General features: G+C 33.1%; 1 protein-coding gene across 2 annotated transcripts in view; it reads right to left on the bottom strand.

Annotated features, from left to right (window-relative positions):
• Positions 1-453: 453 nt before the first annotated feature.
• The window catches only part of LOC150098431 (retinoic acid receptor RXR-alpha-B-like), a 289,067-nt gene continuing 269,919 nt past the window's right edge, over positions 454-19,601 (bottom strand). For both annotated transcript variants that reach the window (XM_090405562.1, XM_090405561.1), the window contains one exon: positions 454-11,021. In XM_090405562.1, the coding sequence (XP_090261688.1) occupies positions 10,771-11,021 (251 nt within the window). In that variant the 3' untranslated portion in view covers positions 454-10,770. The remainder of the gene's footprint in view (positions 11,022-19,601) is intronic.

The raw sequence follows: 19,601 nt of genomic DNA, 5'->3' as shown, positions 1-19,601 counted from the left end.
CCCACATTGTACTTAGCTAATTTGGAAGTTTTAGATAATAAAAAGGCAACAGAGGCTCTGGAAGTGCAGTTATATTTATAAAGTGCACAAATTCTTTACTTCATTTGAACAAAGTATGGGTATCAGAGAACACTAAGTGACTGCCATATTTTTTAACACCAGAATTTTTTTTTTTTAAATACCAAAACAGCTAGAACACCGAGGTCAAATCTTAGTGTTCTAGCTACTTTTTATACTCACAATTATAATTATTTTACTAATTTCTGTGTTTCTGTGATTGGTTTTTTCCTTGTAATTTTCTTCTCATTTTGAATCTAATATAGTGTATGTAAATAAATAAATAAACAAACAGGAATTTGTTGAAGTAGATTAATAGGGTTAAGATTTAAGCACTGCTGAACTAGTTACTTAATTTTTTTTTTTATCTTATATAATAAATAATTAACAACCCACTTTCTTCTAAAAGCATCAAAACATTTTATTGTAATCAAATGTATACAGGTACAAAGTTTTTTAAACCCCATTATATACATAAGAGACAGAATTTTAGGCTAAAATGTCTGACCCACTTTGATCAGGGTGAACAAAACCGGTAGTCACTGTATGTATTTATGTATGAAATTAAGGCATGACAATTTATACATAGGTAACGATAATAAAGTACTTAAAAATGCATTTTAAACCACTGTACAAAGATTTATCACAACATATAAAAACTTATCTGTAAAAACACTTTTAATGTGAAATAATTTACATCTAAATTTGACTGGAATTACTGGTACATTATTTCTGTAACACATACACTAGGACCCTAACTGTATACTATGAAAGAATTCTACAATGGCAGCATGTGGTATGTAAGAGTCTTCAACTAATTTCTGAACACCGACTCTGTACAAATCACTTATGACAGACATATTAAAAAGCATTTCTGTACATAAAATTATAATCTAAATGGGAAGAGAGACTGGAATCCCTTCTATCAGAATTATGTACTGAAATATTTGATTTGTTAAAATGAGTTGAGGTTGGAAAGGGATGAGTTTTCTTTGTTCACAGAACAAATTGTTGTTTGTATACAATTCTGTGTCATGATTTATATAATTCATAGCTAGTAACTAGATAATCTTAAAATTTAATTAATTTTAGCTAATAAGCTCCTAGTCAGATTTTAAACAATGAAATAATCTATATATCATATGCAATTTTATAAGATGAAATTTAACAGTTATTAAGGAGTCATTTCAACAACCTTTATACTCACAATTTGGAAGAACTATAACATTTTATAACATTTTAGAAGTGATTCTAAATCACAATTTTGTACATAATTTTTTGGAGTATAATTGTACATTTCTGTTGATATTTCAATAATTAATATCCTCAGAATTTTAACATTTTACTAGAATAAACTATTTTTATGAAATGAAAATTTTAATGAAATGAATATAATGTTTCAATAATCTGAATAATATTGTACTTTTGATGACATTGGTAGAAAACTTTTAATTCCAAAAACAGTTCATTATTGGTCAACTTGATGGAAATCAAAAGTTTTAAGAACATTTGTGATTAAAATTAAACGAATAATGTTAATCATGCTATGGCTAGGCCCTAATGGTTATTTATTTTATCCTTTTAAGAGTATTAACTCACAACATCATTCAGGAACAAAATGTAAAAACGTTTCCATAAATAACTGATAATATACCTTGGGTTTTGTGATAGTGCATTTGTGTGTGCTGAAGATAATGGTCTAATTGTAGTGAAATATCAGCAACTTAATAAATAAGTTTACATAACTTATTCTTGTATGGTGGTGTAAGAATTAGTATCATTAAAAGGATAAATTAATTCATTTTTTTTTTGTGTGTACATAATTTTGTTTTAAAACAACAGTGTAATCTGAATAACACAGAAAACACCACAGCTAAATTTTAATATATTAAATAAGCAACAAGATAATATCAATATTATATATACTGTATATACACACAATAAAATGCATATATCAAATAGCAATTAACATGGCAAAGGATTAAATTAATTAAATATAACGTCTAACTGATTATGATTTCTAACAAACTTCAATATTCTTTTCTCAAATTTTATGAAGATATCTGCTCTCTCTCTCATTGGTTCTTCTGGATGCAATTTGTACTCTTTCAAATTAATTAAAAGAAATATAGGACTTCCAGACACTACACAAACTAACAATTAGCAAGAGTTAAAAAAAAAAAAAAAAAAAAAACTGTGTGGTGCACTTATATCAAACAGATCGATTTCTATATAAATACATGGACAATGAAGTTTACATCCCTTAAAATTTAATCAGTTACAGAGATCACATAAGTACAATTTATATTTATGTACAATTCATTAATTTTGCATTGAGATTGAAACAAATATAAAATATATGTAAAATTTGAACTCCACACTATCATTTGTTACTTGAAGCAATGTGATAACTACAAAAAAATTATGTAAAAATAACTACCCCATTCAATTAAAAAACATCAACATTAAAGACTTTCAATTACATTGTACAGTGAAACTGTAGATAGCCTGCAATACTGGAAAGAGGGGAAAATATTATTTTATACAATAAAAGTCAGTTATTTATTTAAAAATTTCATTTTGGTGAGTAATGGAATTAACCTTTTTGCATAAATATTCATGTAAACATTAACAGTATATTTTAATGCACATGTTTGCTAGATAACACTGGCGTTTCAGTATGATACAAAGGAATTTCTTCGAAGTGGATCAGAACTAAGTCAACCGTCAATGCACTGCTATGCCTTTCTTTTCTTCACAGAAATTCAGTAATGCTGTTTTAATGAAGCATTAAAGAATGCATGCAAACATGAACAGAAACGATGGCACAACTTGAAAACGTGTAAGAAATGTAGTAATGTGTAGTAAAAATGTAATAAAAGGCCAACTAAAAGATCTAGGCTATTTAAGTGTTTTTTAAAGGAAATATGTCATCAACAATTAGTGTCTCACTTTGATTACATAGCATTTGCCAATATCACAGAACATTAATGCTATCTAATAAACATACGTGTGAGTTTTATCATAGTGTTTGCATAAAACAAGACAAATTCAAATAACAATGTATACATTTTTTCAAAAGATGTTAAAATTAAAAACATGATGACAGATATTTTTCACATGTCATTCAATTGTGTGCAATAGTCTGTACACAAAATGGATGGGTGCTTATGCTACCTATAATTATTAGCTTTATTTACACAAATGTAGATCCTTGACATAATCTCCCTTCCCTCACTCTTCTGTCCACATATCAGCAATTCAATGTCAGTTACAAAATTATTGATTTATAATTTAAATGCAAATCCTTACAGATTTTTTAGATGGGAACATGGTAATATTAAAAATAACATGCTTATATAACATACCTGTGATACTGTAGCCTAAACAAACACGTAAAGGTTAAGGTAGATTTACAAGAAGAAATGCAACTGAAGCATTTCTTCTTGTAAATATTTCCTACGTGCACAAGCATGTAGGAAATATTTACTAGGATAAATAAAAATAAGAGTAAATATTAATATAATCATCAGTTCAAATGTTGTTTGAGAGCAGCTTGTATCCTATAGTCACACTAAAACAGCATTTTCGATAAGAACATAAACAGAATTCAATCTTTCGTATCCTAAGTCTTATAACAGTAGATGCTTATAATAGTAGTCCTAAGTCTTATAACAGTAGATGCTTATAAATGCAAATTTTATGGTAGAACCATTTGCTAATGGAAATAAGGTAAACCTGATGCGACTAACCTGACTATTTGATTGAACTTTCCCTGAACACTAAAATTCAACATGCAAATATCTGTGTGAAATATAACTATCATGCAAGAAAAGCTACACTTGGATTCCAAAAACAAAGGTCTTGAATTCCAAAAAAGCATCCAGAAATGTATACTGCATTCTAGTCATTGCTTATTTTCTAACTACACAGAAGAAATTAGTATCACTTCATATATTATTTTCCATTTTCATAATTGGAGCTAATAGATTTGTTTTTCTGTTAATGAGCTAATCCAGTTATGTTAACAATCAATAGCTACTAATTAGTCAAAGTCACTGTACTAATTAACAGGGTATGTAGTAACTTTTGATAATGTTCTTTTTCTACCTCCCCATAAAAAATTTGCTGCAGTAATTTTTGGTTATAAACTTGATATCAGATTTTTTTTTTCTATATTGCATGTATATGTATGAAAAAAAAAATTACATATAAAAGATATATATACATTGGTGTTCAAAACCTAAGGACAATTTCTAGAGATGACAATTGCAAATTCAAATGAATCAGCTTGTGGCAATCTGTATAACTGACAATTTTGAGTAGAAAGTATGTACACATTCAAATTTTCTAATCATATGCAAAGGGAGATCACATGGTACCACTCAACAGGATAAAAGGCAAAAGGCTGTGCTAAGCAAATTGTGTTTAAAGGTTGCATTAAGGAATAAAGTTGGATGTCTTGTAATGTCTCAAAGACATCATGTAGATGATTTCACATGGGGAAGAATTATTGGAAAGCTTCAAGGTTGTAGAATTACTGTTATTGCCAGAGTTTGGAATCTCACATAGTGTTTCAAACCAATGGAATGTGTTCCACACATTTGAAAAGGTCACCCTCATTCTATCATGGGGCACGCAGACAGATTTTTGGTTATAACAACAAAACGTAACTGATGCACCATGGCAGGTCAGCTTGTACATTGGCTCCAATCAAACACAGGTATGCAGATATCTTGAAAAACTGTGGCAGGACATTTGCTACAAGTAAGTAGCAAATGTTCTACATGCCTGAAGGTCTGTAGTCTATGTACATTTATCCACAGCTCACCGTAGAGTAAGTTTTCAGTAGTATACCATAAAAATTGGAAAAGGCATCAATGAGCTAATTTACTCTTTACAGATGCGAGTCATTTTAGACTTCCCTCCAATTCTAGACGAAACTTGATCTAGCATGAAAGTGGTACAGTTTACCATCATAAAACTGTTCTTGAAAGGCAAAGATATGATGGTGCTGGGGTCATGGTGTGGAGGGACATTATGCTTAAAGGATACACTAAGCTACAAGTGCCAGAAGAGGGTCCTATGACTGGTGAAAGATATTGTAACAAAGTTCTTCAATGTCATGTTTGATTGTTCCGTGGATGACAGTACAGCACCGCACCATATACGACAAGGGGGAGATATATCTGGAGACTAAGGATATTAATCGAGCTGAGTGGCCAGCATGCTCCCCAGATCTTTAACCCATAGAACACATTTGAGATGCATTGCTGCTCATAATTCTCCTAATAGCTCCTAATTCTCCTAATGCTGCTCATAATTCAATCAAACACAGGTATGCAGATATCTTGAAAAACTGTGGCAGGACATTTGAAAAGGTCACCCTCATTCTATCATGGGGCACGCAGACAGATTTTTGGTTATAACAACAAAACGTAACTGATGCACCATGGCAGGTCAGCTTGTACATTGGCTCCAATCAAACACAGGTATGCAGATATCTTGAAAAACTGTGGCAGGATATTTGCTACAAGTAAGTAGCAAATGTTCTACATGCCTGAAGGTCTGTAGTCTATGTACATTTATCCACAGCTCACCGTAGAGTAAGTTTTCAGTAGTATACCATAAAAATTGGAAAAGGCATCAATGAGCTAATTTACTCTTTACAGATGCGAGTCATTTTAGACTTCCCTCCAATTCTAGACGAAACTTGATCTAGCATGAAAGTGGTACAGTTTACCATCATAAAACTGTTCTTGAAAGGCAAAGATATGATGGTGCTGGGGTCATGGTGTGGAGGGACATTATGCTTAAAGGATACACTAAGCTACAAGTGCCAGAAGAGGGTCCTATGACTGGTGAAAGATATTGTAACAAAGTTCTTCAATGTCATGTTTGATTGTTCCGTGGATGACAGTACAGCACCGCACCATATACGACAAGGGGGAGATATATCTGGAGACTAAGGATATTAATCGAGCTGAGTGGCCAGCATGCTCCCCAGATCTTTAACCCATAGAACACATTTGAGATGCATTGCTGCTCATAATTCTCCTCCAGAAAACTTATCCTTGCTCTGAAGGAAGAGTGGATAAGTTTGCCTCAAGAACTCCTAAATCACTTGGTTTAAGCATTCTAGCACCAAGTGATGGAATGGCATTTTGAGTTTTCTGTAAGCACTGTACATTAATTCCTTAACTATGTCCTTAGGAAATTTGTAACTTTTGCTAAAAACATATTGCAATTTAATTTGTGTGAAATTTATAACACATTTTTTGTGTAATATAATTTATTAGTATACTGGCAATAAATTTATGTCCACATCTGGCTATAGTCAAGAAAATGTTTTCATGTACAGGTAAAAACATAGCTTGATACAAGTAATTCTAGTATCAAGTAATTTGATACTAGTAATTCCAAAACTAAACTTTTTGGTTAACATATTGATCTTAACAACATTACATGAACAGGAAACAAATGTTATTGTGGAGCTTCATATAAAATTAGAAAAAGCAAAAATACAACAAAGAATTACCACTGGATTTTTGGCAGTGTTGAACATAAAAATATGAAACTTTTCTTCATAACACCAGTGGAAAAACAGGATAAGATTATATTACTTTCTGCTATAAAGAAATGGATCCTCTCTGATACCACAGTAGTAAGTGACAGCTGTTGGAAGTTCAATTGTTTCAATGATGAAGGATTCATTCATCTCAAAATGAATTATAGCATGGAATTTATTTGTACGAAAAATATATATTCTTGCAATATTAAAATACAGTCTAAAAGGTTTCAATTTGAGAAGATTGATAAAACTTAATGAGAATATTAGACATCCACCATAATTTTACAGCCAAATGAAAGGAAACATAAAAGTTTCAAATTTTATCAGAAGGTCTACGAGAATAAACCTTTGGCAAATCCTATGCTGGAGGTTAATTCTCAATCTCTCTCTCTAGTAAAATTTAAAACTTTCATTTTTTTTTGGCTTTAAGATTATTACAGATGTCTAATATCTTCATTAAGTATTATTGGAATATTTTTTTAAAGAGACATTCCAAGAGTGGAGATAGTAATATCAGCATCCATACCCAAAACACAAAGAAGCAATGTTTTTTAAGATGCCCATTAGAGTTCTTGTTAAAAGGGTATATGACTTATTCAGATGCACTAATTTCTACCCTCTTTCTTCAGAAGTGAAAGAAATATTTCAAAAAAGTAGGCCAGAGTTGAGAAAATGATCACGTCAACTAGACAAGAAATTATATTTCTGTTTTTAGTCCTTTACCCAAGCATATACAAATGTTTGCCCCTAAAGAATCTTCATGACTAAAGCTAATCTTGTATATAAAGGCTGTCGACTTCACATTAATTGCTTAATATCCCATAATGCAAAACATTACCTTGTAACATGTCTATTACTATGCATTATGGGAAGGGGTCACCACCACGAAGATAATGAAAGCTAAATCAACGCAAAAGTCATATATTTTTCACAAACAAGTAGTAAAATGTCTATCACCATATTATTAAAATACTTTGGGAAAATAGTTCAAGAATGTTTTTCAACTTAGAAAAACTTTTTACTAGTGGGAAAAGGTCCTTATTAAGGTCAACAACTGTTAACATAGGGAATGACTGCACTATATCATTCATGCAATAATGCACTAATTGAAGCCAAATTCCAAGAAATTATATTCTTGTTTAATCCTTTATCCAAGTGAAAGCAAACTGTTTGCTTTCACTTGGATACTTGTATATAGAGGCTAGTGATCTCACATTAATTGTCCTTAGTATCCCATAATGCAAAGCACACATCCTATTGGATATGTATAATACTATGCATTATGGATAGGGCCACTCCCAAGATTGGTTTCGACCTTTACCGAGGTCTCATCAGTGGAAACTAGACCCAGAAGAGATACCAACGTTGAAGTGAAAAAACTTTCGACAAGAGAGTTAAATGGTTATCTTTTAATACATTTCAATTGTTTGCAGTTTTTTGTGGTTTTTATATTTTGTACAATGACCTTGAGATTAATGTGTGTAGCCGGGAGTATATATTTTTCAACAGTATATTCAGAACCATCAGTTGTCAAATACTGAAGATGGTCACAAGGGAAGACACAGAATGACTACTTATATATGGAAATATACAAAAAAGCACAGAACACCTCAGCTGATAGAAGAAAAAATAAGTTAAGATATGCATATAACACAGTACTAATCACTGATCTACAAAGTATAGTTAATAAAATAAAGAGAGTTGTGATTATCACAGATAAAGGGATGGATAAAATTCTAAAGACAACTTTAAAGTCACCCTGTAGAGTAAGTAGACAGATTTATATCTGGGAAGTCTAATCACTTGTGATGGAAAATGCAATCAACAAAGAACATAACTAGTCAAAGACTTTCTCAGCATGAAACAAATATTAACAGAAAAGTGAACATAAATAAAAGAATGCAGTTGATGACTTGTATGTCTATTCTGCAATAATGTACACCTCAGATTATTGGAAAAGAAATGGAAAAATGAATGGATGGCTTTCAAGATATGGTTGCTAAGAAGAAGAAGAACAATGTAGTTTAGCTAGATAAAGTTACAAAGGCAAGTGCTTGAAAGAGCAAACTAAACAAAGTTTACTGAATGAGATCAGAAGATGATAAATGAAATTTTACAGTATATGCTAAGAGAAGAAAGACTGACTATGGTCATCACAGGAAACTACCAGAAAGAAGATGAAAAAAATGACAAGCAAAAGTGCCATCCAAATCTTTAAAGATGCACAAGAGAGGAAAAGTGGAGAATCATACCTGCCAATTTTCGAACTGGTGATGGTCTGAATGAATGGATGAATATGGAAATATGACTTCTACCATGAATTTAACTTGCAAGTATCAAAATCAGTCTAACTTCTGCTGATGAAATCTCAATAAAGGTACCTTGAGACCCTTCCCATAATGCACGGTAGCATACAAATCTGAAAGGGAGTGTTTTTCAGATGTGTATATTGTGAGATAGTGGACAATTTGATGTGAATTTAACTGCCTCTATATACAAGTGGCCTAGTCATGAAGAAACTTCATGTGCAAACCTTTGTTTTGCTTGTGTTGTTTTCACATAGTTATTAGCAGTGATGAGCTGCCAGAATCTTAACTGGTTCTATGTAAAATTCTGATTTAATTGGGATGCACTACAATTAAGTATTTTTCTGTATCTTTTTCTCAATTTAATTTGCTTTAATAATAAACTTTTGTCATTCTGAAGAAATGAACAAAGAATTCACTCCAAGGACTTATAAATGTAGCCATAAATATTTTCAAACAGAATTAAACTGTTAAGTCAAACTTTGCTGCACCTTCATAGTGCAGCTGGTAGTAGCGATACCATTTAGTTTTAAAGACCTGAGCTAAAATCCAATCTAGATGTAAGGAATATTTATAAGGACTTTTCATCAACTGAAGATGAGTCTGCTGGCACATATGGAGGTGGCAGGTTTTTAGAGAATGATATGAGATAAAGCCAAGCTACTTGGTTGTAGCAGACCACTAGACCTAACGTGGAAAAGGAAGATAAGGAGTTTAGAAACATCAATAAGAAACCTAAGATCAGAATTTTACCTGACGCTAATAGATGCAAATACAGTAAATGGTAACTGCAAATTGTAAGTAAAGTTTTTTACCTACAATTACACAAATACTGAAACAGAGCTTGACAGCATATGTTCACTTCAGTATTTGTGTATTCCAGAATGAACTATATTCTTCTGGCAGGAGTTTATGAACTTCAGAACTGGAACTAGATCTGTAGGTCTAAACTTTTTTACAACTCAATTCACAATTCTATCAAGTGAGTAAGATTTGCTGTCAAAATTTGGTATTTTAATTTTTATAATATTCATGTTACTGAATAAATTCACTACTGCTTTGTGTTTACCTCTATTATGCAGCAATAAGACACAAAATATTTATTATTCACTTCATAAGATTATGAAAATTTTTAAATTATATTTATATTTAGCATCCTCAGAAGTGGAAACCGTTATAGCATTCTGCAAAGCAATGGTTACCAATCTATGATCTAGGTCTTCCCACTCAGCAGGCAAAATCACCTGTATGCAACTTTAGTAGAAAATAAGAACTTTTTTCCCCTTTGCATATGAGTTATTTCTCATGGCACAAGTAGGAACTTGTAAGTGTGGGTCCAATCTTTTTTTTTTTTTTTTAACTATAACAGCTTAGATAAGACACCTCCACAGAGTTAAACATTTACATGGAACTAATATAAAAAAGATGAATATTTACATTATGCAAATATGGAGTACAGGGGTAAGTACCACTATAAAGTGTAAAAAGTCTAAAAGTATTTTGCTACTGTACATTCTATTCCTATAACAATATTCTGCACAAAATGGCAGCTCAAAAATTAAAAAATAAGTTGAAATATTAATCAACTGTTTAAATTTTTTGTTGAAATTTAACAAGGATGACAGTTATAGAATAAAAAAGAAAATTCTATACAGAAGCAGTTTCACTGTACAAATATAATATAAACAGTATTCTTTCTTAACAATACATCTAGGTATTAAGGATTTTTAAACAATCTAATCCTTTTATTCTGCTGAAAACAACAACACTATTCTTACGCTACACACGTACTTACACGTGATTGGATGGTAAAATTCAAAAATAATTAAAGTACAATCATGCATCACTTGGAGCTTCTAACATGGACATTAAAAAGTTATCGATTGGTGTATCACCAATTAACTTAAAGAAAAAAAGATGTTCAAGGCACTTAAGACCAATGCTACGTAGTGCAGGAAGGCGGAGAAGCAACTTTGCAAATCGACCAGGCTGATCAGGATAGTTCTGTTTACAATATTCTTCAAGAGCTGCGTATACTTTTTCTCTTAAATTCTCTACCTGTTGTACTGATTTCAAACCTTTAGCCTCTATAAAAATAAATATATTTAAAAAAAAAATGCTGTCAATAATTTAAAAGATTAATTATTAAGAGACTGCTGAACAAACTTCAAGTTATATATATAGCAAAATTTGGTTCTTATAAAATTCAAGAAACTAAAAAAATAAAATAAAATAAAAATATTCTGCCAAGCTACAGAGGAATTATTATTATTTTGAATTGCTATAGCATTAATATATATATTTACTTTTTGGACATGCCTTGTGTGTATACATACACACACACACATACATACACAAAAGCATGTCCAAAAAGTAAGGGCAGTTCAGAATTTACTGCCAAATAAGATATGGGAGAAGGATTGTGCATGCGTGGTAGCACAGAGTGACTCATAGGTTAGCTGTTGACCATTTTACTTCTTTCATTCTATTATTGTTTGTTGTCTTCTATGAATAATTTATAATGAGTGCTGTGATAACAAATCCCACCATTTGCAAGGTTTGTGGTGTGACATGGTTTTTGTTGGTAAAAACAATCGCGTCACAGAAATTCACTGATTAATGGCTGTGTAAGGTTTACAGGCCTAATGTAATGAGTAACAGTAAGGTGAGGCAATGGTGTTGTTTGTTTAAAGAAGGCGCAAAAATGTTCATGATGAAGAGTTCAGTGGCCTGCCAAGTGTAGTGACAGACGACCATTGCCTAACCTTACACAGTCATTAATGAATTTTTTGCAGCACTATTGTTTTCTGCCAACAAAAACTATATCAACACCATGAACCTCACAACTGGAGGGATTTTTTTTTTTTTTTTTTTTTTTTTTTTAATCACAGCACTCATTATAAATTATTTGTATAAGACAATAATGGAATGAAAGTAAAATGGTTAACAGCTAGCTAATGAGTCATTTATACTACCACGCATGCACACCCATCTCCTAGATCTTATTTGGCAGTAAATTCTGAATGAACCTTACTTTCTGTACTCACCTCGTATTAATGTTACATATTATTATATACAAATATACACACACATTATTATTATTTCAAATTATTACAGACTTATTATCATGGATATTTGCTTTATCATTTTTGTTTCAAATCCCTGTTTTGCTAATTTTTCAATTCCCATTTCTGTTTAAATGATGATATCATGTTAGCCCTGCATACACATTCTTGAACACTAATACTGTTCAGTTTCGCTATCTTCAATTTTTATATGGTTCAGCTGATACCATTCAATGAACAGCACTATGTGGTAAATGAAAATATGATTTCTAAACATGTTTTAGAACTGTTTAACTGAGACTTACACAAAGTAAGAGATTTGTTTGAGAGAGAGAGAGAGAGAGCACATGCATGTTCAATGTGATTGGTATGAGGGCTTTCCGAAAAGTAAGGTAACACATTTATTCTCTTAATAATGGCGAAAGGGAATGAAATAAAACATGGTGGAGAAATAGATCCATTAATAACGTTCAAAAAGACTGCCAGTGCAGTGTGGCACTACCATCACCTGGGGATAACAGGTGTTAATGAAACAATCAGCAAACTTTCAATTTTTGTTTCAATTTGTTTCAAAAATGTTTCAATTTTTGAATGACTCATGCTGATCCAATTGCATTGTCAGTGATTAACTGTTCAGCTTTCTACTTATGTAATCATCAATTTTGATTGACCACATCATGATCATCATTAATATCAAGCACTGCCATTGCTGTTTTTTGTTCTTCATGAACAGTGATGTATAATACAGTACTATTTATGTACAGTGGATAATAGTAACAACTTTTCTTATCTCATGCAAGTTATCTTCATGTGAATTTATGCACACCTTTATGTCGGAACCTTTCTTTCAATGTTACACTGTAATCAGTCATTATGACAAAATTATGGAGACCACTACTCTGTGAGTAATAGTTTAATTTCCTGATATTTTGACCTTCATATTAAGGTCATCATCTGGGGTATACACATATACCTATATTAAATATATATATAAACACAGAGAAACCAGTTACTTTACAAGCAATAGTAGTTTGGTCAGCCATTACCCTACTTGGCTTGAGAAGAAAAAAAAAAACTACAATGCTACAATATTGTTTATGGCTAGAGATCAAATTCATTTATATTATTCTTTAGCTTAAAATATAGGCAAATAATATAACAGTCTGTTGTAAAAAACAACAACAAAAAAATTGCCTTTGATTTGCTTACAGGAAGTAGGTGAAGGGGCAATTCGATCTCTGCCAGAGGCCAATTAGAGATAGCTGGCCCAAGATTATCACTAACAATATCTGATGAAGAGAGGTGACTGACAAGTGCTGCCACCTTGTGGTCCCTAATCCTAACATTATATATTTATTGTCTGAGATAGTGTGGGTTCGATTTTCTTGAATTTACAGGAAGAAAAATCAGTTTCTTAGGGAGAAAAACTCATGGAAACACAGATATATGCACCACATTACACTGTATGCACAACATTTTTTTATGTGTGTGTGAGAGAGATCTTCAAGAACCAGCAAAATGAGAAAAATTTCTGGGGGTGGGGGAGAATTAAGATCAATTATTTAATTAAATATTAAAAAAAAATGTGATATTCAATTCAGGTATGCAAAAAACATTATATGACAATAAGCATTGGGTATTAAATTGGACAGATTTGTAACAGGAACAATATAATGACAGAAATTGCATATTATGCACTTAAAATGCTATGGCCTGTATTTGCCCCAATGAGTAAGCTCTTAGGCATGAATTACAAATTATCAGCAGCACTTCTATAAACAGACTACAGCAAAATTCTTCACAACACTGCAGGAAAAAAAAAATAAACAGAACGCTACACAAATATAACCTTAATACTTTTAAACTCCTACAAACTTAAAGAACTAATTCAAATCCTCCAAGCAGTGGTGTAGCTAGCGCTTTTGCCACCCTCTCAATACACACCAAAAAATACTACAAAAATTCAAAACAACATATAGGGAAATAAATTAAAATGCTATGTTTATTTTTGAAGTAAAACTTTAATTTCAACATTCTAAAATGTTATATTTCTTGCTTTTCTGTTAGTAAAACCATCGATGACATTGGCGAAGTCTATTTCATAGTAATGTAGGCAATTCTAAATCAATTTTATTTAGAAAAACTCCTCTCACAACTAGCAACACTTACAGCAATTGTGAGGAAAATTTCCTCACAATTGCTGTAAGTGTTACTAGTTGTGAGAGGAGTATTACAATATTTGGAAATGAGTTCTCGAGACTATAATTTAGAATTAACTGCAAAAGTTCAAAGTGCCGCAAGGGGCAGACAGCCCCCCCCCTCCTCTAGCTACACCACTGCCTCCAAGAGTCACAACCCTACCATGGCCCACCCTTAGAGTGTACCAAATTCAATGCACCTATAAGTAGGCATATATAGGTGGAACAGGATACACAATTCCTATCCAGAAAAAAAGGAACAAAACTAACATAGCAAATTAAAATAATTGTGGAAAATCAGACTATCACTAATGCTGTAGCATTTACTGGTATTTTTACTTAAAGGATAACATGACCTGAATTTGAAATGTGAGAGTGGTAGAGAGGAGAGTGATGATGAAGATAGTGATTGTCTATGGAAATGCTCTCTATGACAATAGCTGGAGGATTTGTGGATTGCAAAACTTGGCTGATAAGGAAGGGATACAATAGGAGAGAAATACTGAAATTACGAAAAGCCCAGGAAATTGAGGTGTGTGAAATAGATTGAAGGAATCTGAAGTGGGTTCTATTATTCAATGTGTTAAAAAAAAGAGGTAAAATAGATATTGTGGGAGACCCATGCTATCCACACAATTTCTATGCAATAACAATTTGATCTCTGGATAAAACACAGCTGTAATTTTGATGTCCTCCCCTCCTCCCACCAGAGGTCAGACTAGTAAGGTAATAGTAATTTGATCTTCATATATAGGTCTAAATATTGGGAAATTAAAGCTATTGCTCCACTCCATAAATTTATGGAGTGGAGGGTTGTTGAAATTTTTCTTGAAGAGTAGAGACTGTGGTTGGTGAAGAATGAGGAAGGCTGATCTGGCGAACAGATGAAATAAACAAAGAAGTAGATTCGATGTGTTTTCAGTTGAGAGTGAAATGGAATGCTGGATAGCAACAGCTGCTGCTCTTATTTTCAAAGGTTAAACAGAAAGCCAGGGAATGATGCTTGTCAGTTTAGTGGAACAGTACATCTGAGAAATAATGGTTGAAGCAAGTCAGTGAAGGAAGGATAATCTAATAGCTGAACTGTCCTCTTTTGGACATCAAGAATTTTTAAGATGGTTTTAGGTGCACCACCCTTATACAAATGAACAGTGTTCTAAGTATAGACAGATTTAGGATTTTATAGCCAGATGTCAAAGATGAAAAGCATCATCTTGAGCAGAAAAGAAGTATTAATAGAAGCCAGAGCTAATTGTCAGTCCAAGATCTGATTATGTCTGGTGATTTGCATATTATTGAGGGTAAGGATTAGGTGAGTTGAGATACAAGAAAAGAAGCCAGAGTATAATTTTGATAGCACTGGAGGTGATCATGTTATCCTTGCCCCACTGAAGCCTGGTATGGGCATCAGTATTTAAGGCACTGCTTGCAAATATCTTGAAACTTGGGAATGTCTGAGCACTGCAAAGTTTGTCAAATGAAGTTTAGAATTAGTGGCGATTGAGAGTAGGTCATTTATAGGAGAAAGGGAGTAGGCAATAGAACAGAGGAAGCATCTAGCATAACAAACAATGAATGGCCAGAAGAAAGCAACTACCCAATTAAAGAGAACTGAAGAGAACTACCAAAAAATGGCAGTTTACAGAACATATCTTAATATTGGACATGATCAAATGCTCTGGAAATGTCAAGATTGACAGCAATGATTCCCCAAATCTTTTCATGGCATATGTCCAGTGATGGGTGGGGCAGGCTCTAGGTCAAATGTGGATCTAGAGTGGTAAACTCCATGCTGGTGGTCATTCACAAAATGGTAGGTCTCTAAGTAGTGTAGAGAAACTGATTGTTGACTTTCTCTATTATTTTGGAGAAGACTAGGGGGGGAGAGATGAAAGGAGGGTTGCTTAAGGGTCAAACTTAATAACTGGGAAGAGACCTCCATGTAGTCTTTTAAGGAATGCAGAGAAATGACTGGGGCTTCTGATCTGATGTCCAATCTTCACTTTCTCATAGTGCACCCTGTTAGTAAGTATCTACCTGGAGAAGGAACAAAGGAAGAGAAGATGGTCTGACAATCTGGGATTTAGGTGACCAAACTGTATTCTCACTGGCTTAAACCAAAATAAAATGATGATAAAGCATGACAGAATTTCATGCTAGCTGGGGTGTTGCATGGTTAAAGAAATCGTCATTTTTTTTATTTTTTATTTCAGCTACTCAAACTCCAACTCGATACCAGCAGAGTTCAATATTGGCACCCCCAACATAAGAAGCACCAATGGGAAAGAAATGGAACAGCAGAAGAACTGGATACGTAACAAACTGACATAATGGGTGTTATTGAAACAAAGAAGATAAAAACAGGTGAGATTCTTCTAAGCAACAAATACAAGACATATATTCAGGCAATAGTGATCAGGGAAAAGAAGCAGAAATAGTATTCAACAATAAATGTGAGAATAACCTTCTAGAATGTCAGGCAATATCAAGTAGAGCGATCTGGGAAAATATCAGAATGGTGATTTGACAATAAGATGAATTTGTGCCTATGGTACAGCAGAAGATACCATTACTGGATTTCTCTTTAGAACATTAATAACACCATCTTCCAACATAAAAATGTGCACAAACTCACATGGAGAGAACACACAAGAAATAAGAAGTTCTCATTGTTTGTTATTGCTGATAGCAATATCCTCACCTTGGTTTAGGTAATACGTGTATAGAAGATTTGAAACAGGAAGTGATAACCAATTAGTTTTGAGCAGGATAAAACTGAATATCATATTGAAAAGAAAAATATGCAAGAAGATGGTTTTTAAAATAATCAAAATGGAGCAGCTTTTAGGTGACTCAAATACACAAATGTTGAAGAAAACATTGACAGATTCAGCCAGAGAGGTACAGTCAACCCTCCTATAATGCGGTTTCCGTTCAACAACATTCCATCAACTTAATTGGTTTAAGAAGATTCTCTATAGCATGAATTTATCTATGTGTTAAATTTTTACAGTTGAAATTAACAGGGAATTCCCTTCTTTTTGGTGAAGGTACATCACCATTTTCCAATTTCAGTTATCAGGGAATTCCCCTATAAGCGAAGAAACGATGCGAGATTGTTCACAGTGCTCTGTTTTAATGCTTAAAATAGAGACCGTATGATTGGCTGTTGCGTATCTGCGTGAATTTTTTTATCCAATAGCGCTGCCGAACTTTCGCTGTTGCAACCACCCACTTTGTCATTAATTTTAAGTGCAACTTAGTAGGAAACTGTCTGTAAATCCGTGCAGACATACATATCAAGATTAGTGTTCAATAAAGTGCCTTTTGCTCGCTTAATTTGTGTTATCATAATTGGACAACATTACACAATACTGTAGGTAATATTTTTTATTTGTTGTAATATAATAATAATAAAATAATTGTTAACCCCAGGTTTGCATAACGTCAGACACAAAAGAAACAAGAAAACAGTTAAAAAGAAAGTTTATATCTCTTGAGGACAAAATCCAAATTTTAAATCGTTTAAAGGGTGGTTCCCATATAACGCGGTACGAATCAATCTGATTCGTACTAATTCTGAGTTTCTTATAGCGCGGTTTCCATATAATGTGGTATACGGTTTCCATATAACGCTGCACGAATTAACCTGGTTTGCACGTTAAATCTGAGTTTCTTATAACACAGTTTCCATATAACGCAGTACAAATTAATCGCGTTATAGGAGGATTGACTGTATATGGTTTAGTTGTCTGCAAAGATAGAAAATTCAGAACTTCATAAATGGACTCAGGAAGTTAAAGAGGCAATCAAGGAAAAGAAGGTGCATTGAAAGTTCCTAGCATATAAGAGGGCACTTGTGAGTCAAGCACAGTGACATGTATAAGAAGAGCTCCTGATTGGGATAAGTTTTCTAGGAATAATTAAATATATATGCATAATTGTTTGAGTAAGAGTGGCTGTAAAAGTTGTGTGCTACCGGTTTTATTAGTGCAGGGGATTTTTTTTTTTTGTCAAAACTTAATTACGAAATCGTTATTATTAGTGCAAAAAATGGCAGCGGCATTATCATTTCATGACTTTAATTTAGATTTCAGTTGTTTCGTTAAGTGTTAGGTCTGTTATATGTATTCTTTCGATTACATAAACGATTTGTAGATATTTGGTGAGGATGGAAGGAGGGTGTGTGTGTGTGCGAAGTGTGACCTGAACGAGGAATTGATGAATGCAAATATGAAATTGATGACAAGAAAGCAAGATTGTCGCAGGGGAAAATAAGTGCACGTTTGAAAGCGAAGGATGGTGAGAAAGAAAGGCAAAAACATGTTAAAAAAATCAGTAAAAAAGAAAAAGAGCAATTTGAAAACCGTAACGGATGTTAAACGGGACGAAAGTGAGGTGAGAGTGGCAGAAGGAAATGAAATTGAGAGAACGAATGAAACTAGAAATGGCGTGACGCAGAAATCGAAAGTGAAAAAATTGAAAGAATGGATGATAGCGAAAGTTCGAAGCATGTTGGACTGAAAGTACAGAAACAAAGAAAGATGAACGAGTGTGAAAATGGGAAGAATGATAGTGAAAGTTGGATGCATGTTGGACCGAAAGTACGGAAACAAAGAAGGATGAATGAGAGTGAAAGTGAGAAGAGGGGGGTCAAGAGTTAGAAAGATTGAATGATAGAGAGAATGTGTTGCAAGATTCGGAAGTTGAATTGGATTAGATGAGGCAAGAAATTAAATGGATGCGGAATGAAATTAAGAAAATTCGGGTAAAAACTATTAAAATAAATAATGATGGCATGAAAGAATTAACGAAAGATGAGCGAGTGGCGTTGTATAGCGACTCCATTATTAAAGGTGTGCTGGAAGATAGAATGCACAAGGTGTTTTCCAGACGCTAAAATGAGTACAGTGATTGAGGCATTGGATATGAGGCAGGAGCGAGCTAAAGAATTAATAATATTAATAGGTACAAATGATTTGAGAGAGGACAAAGAATGTGTCAGAAAGGATATCAGGAGGCTGTTTAGAAGGATAAAAGAGAAAAGTGTGACAGAAAGGGTAGTTAGCGTGTTACCTAGGTATGACTGTGGTGAAATGAGGCAGAGAGCAAGGATTATGAATGATATGCTGGCTGAAATGTGTGAGGAGACGGGAGTACAGTTTGTTAATGTGTGGAATGAGTTTGAAGGACGAAGTGAGCTGTATGGGAGTGATGGACTGCATTTGAGTGGTTATGGCGTGAGTCACTTGGAGAGACTGCTGCTGGAAGGTAGAGAAGTGAATAGAGAGAATGAATCATATCGAGTGGGAAGTGATGTAGAAGAGCAAGAGAGTAAGACAGGAGAGATTGAAGAGGTGATTATGAATGGGGAAATGAGTGGTATGAGTATAGAAAATGAGAG

The sequence above is a fragment of the Typopeltis vanoorti genome, chromosome 15 (assembly GCF_054136105.1).
Source record: "Typopeltis vanoorti isolate ZY-2024b chromosome 15, IOZ_Tvanoo_1.0, whole genome shotgun sequence".
NCBI classification, from domain to species: domain Eukaryota; kingdom Metazoa; phylum Arthropoda; class Arachnida; order Uropygi; family Thelyphonidae; genus Typopeltis; species Typopeltis vanoorti.
This window is presented reverse-complemented; position numbering and strand designations above follow the sequence as displayed.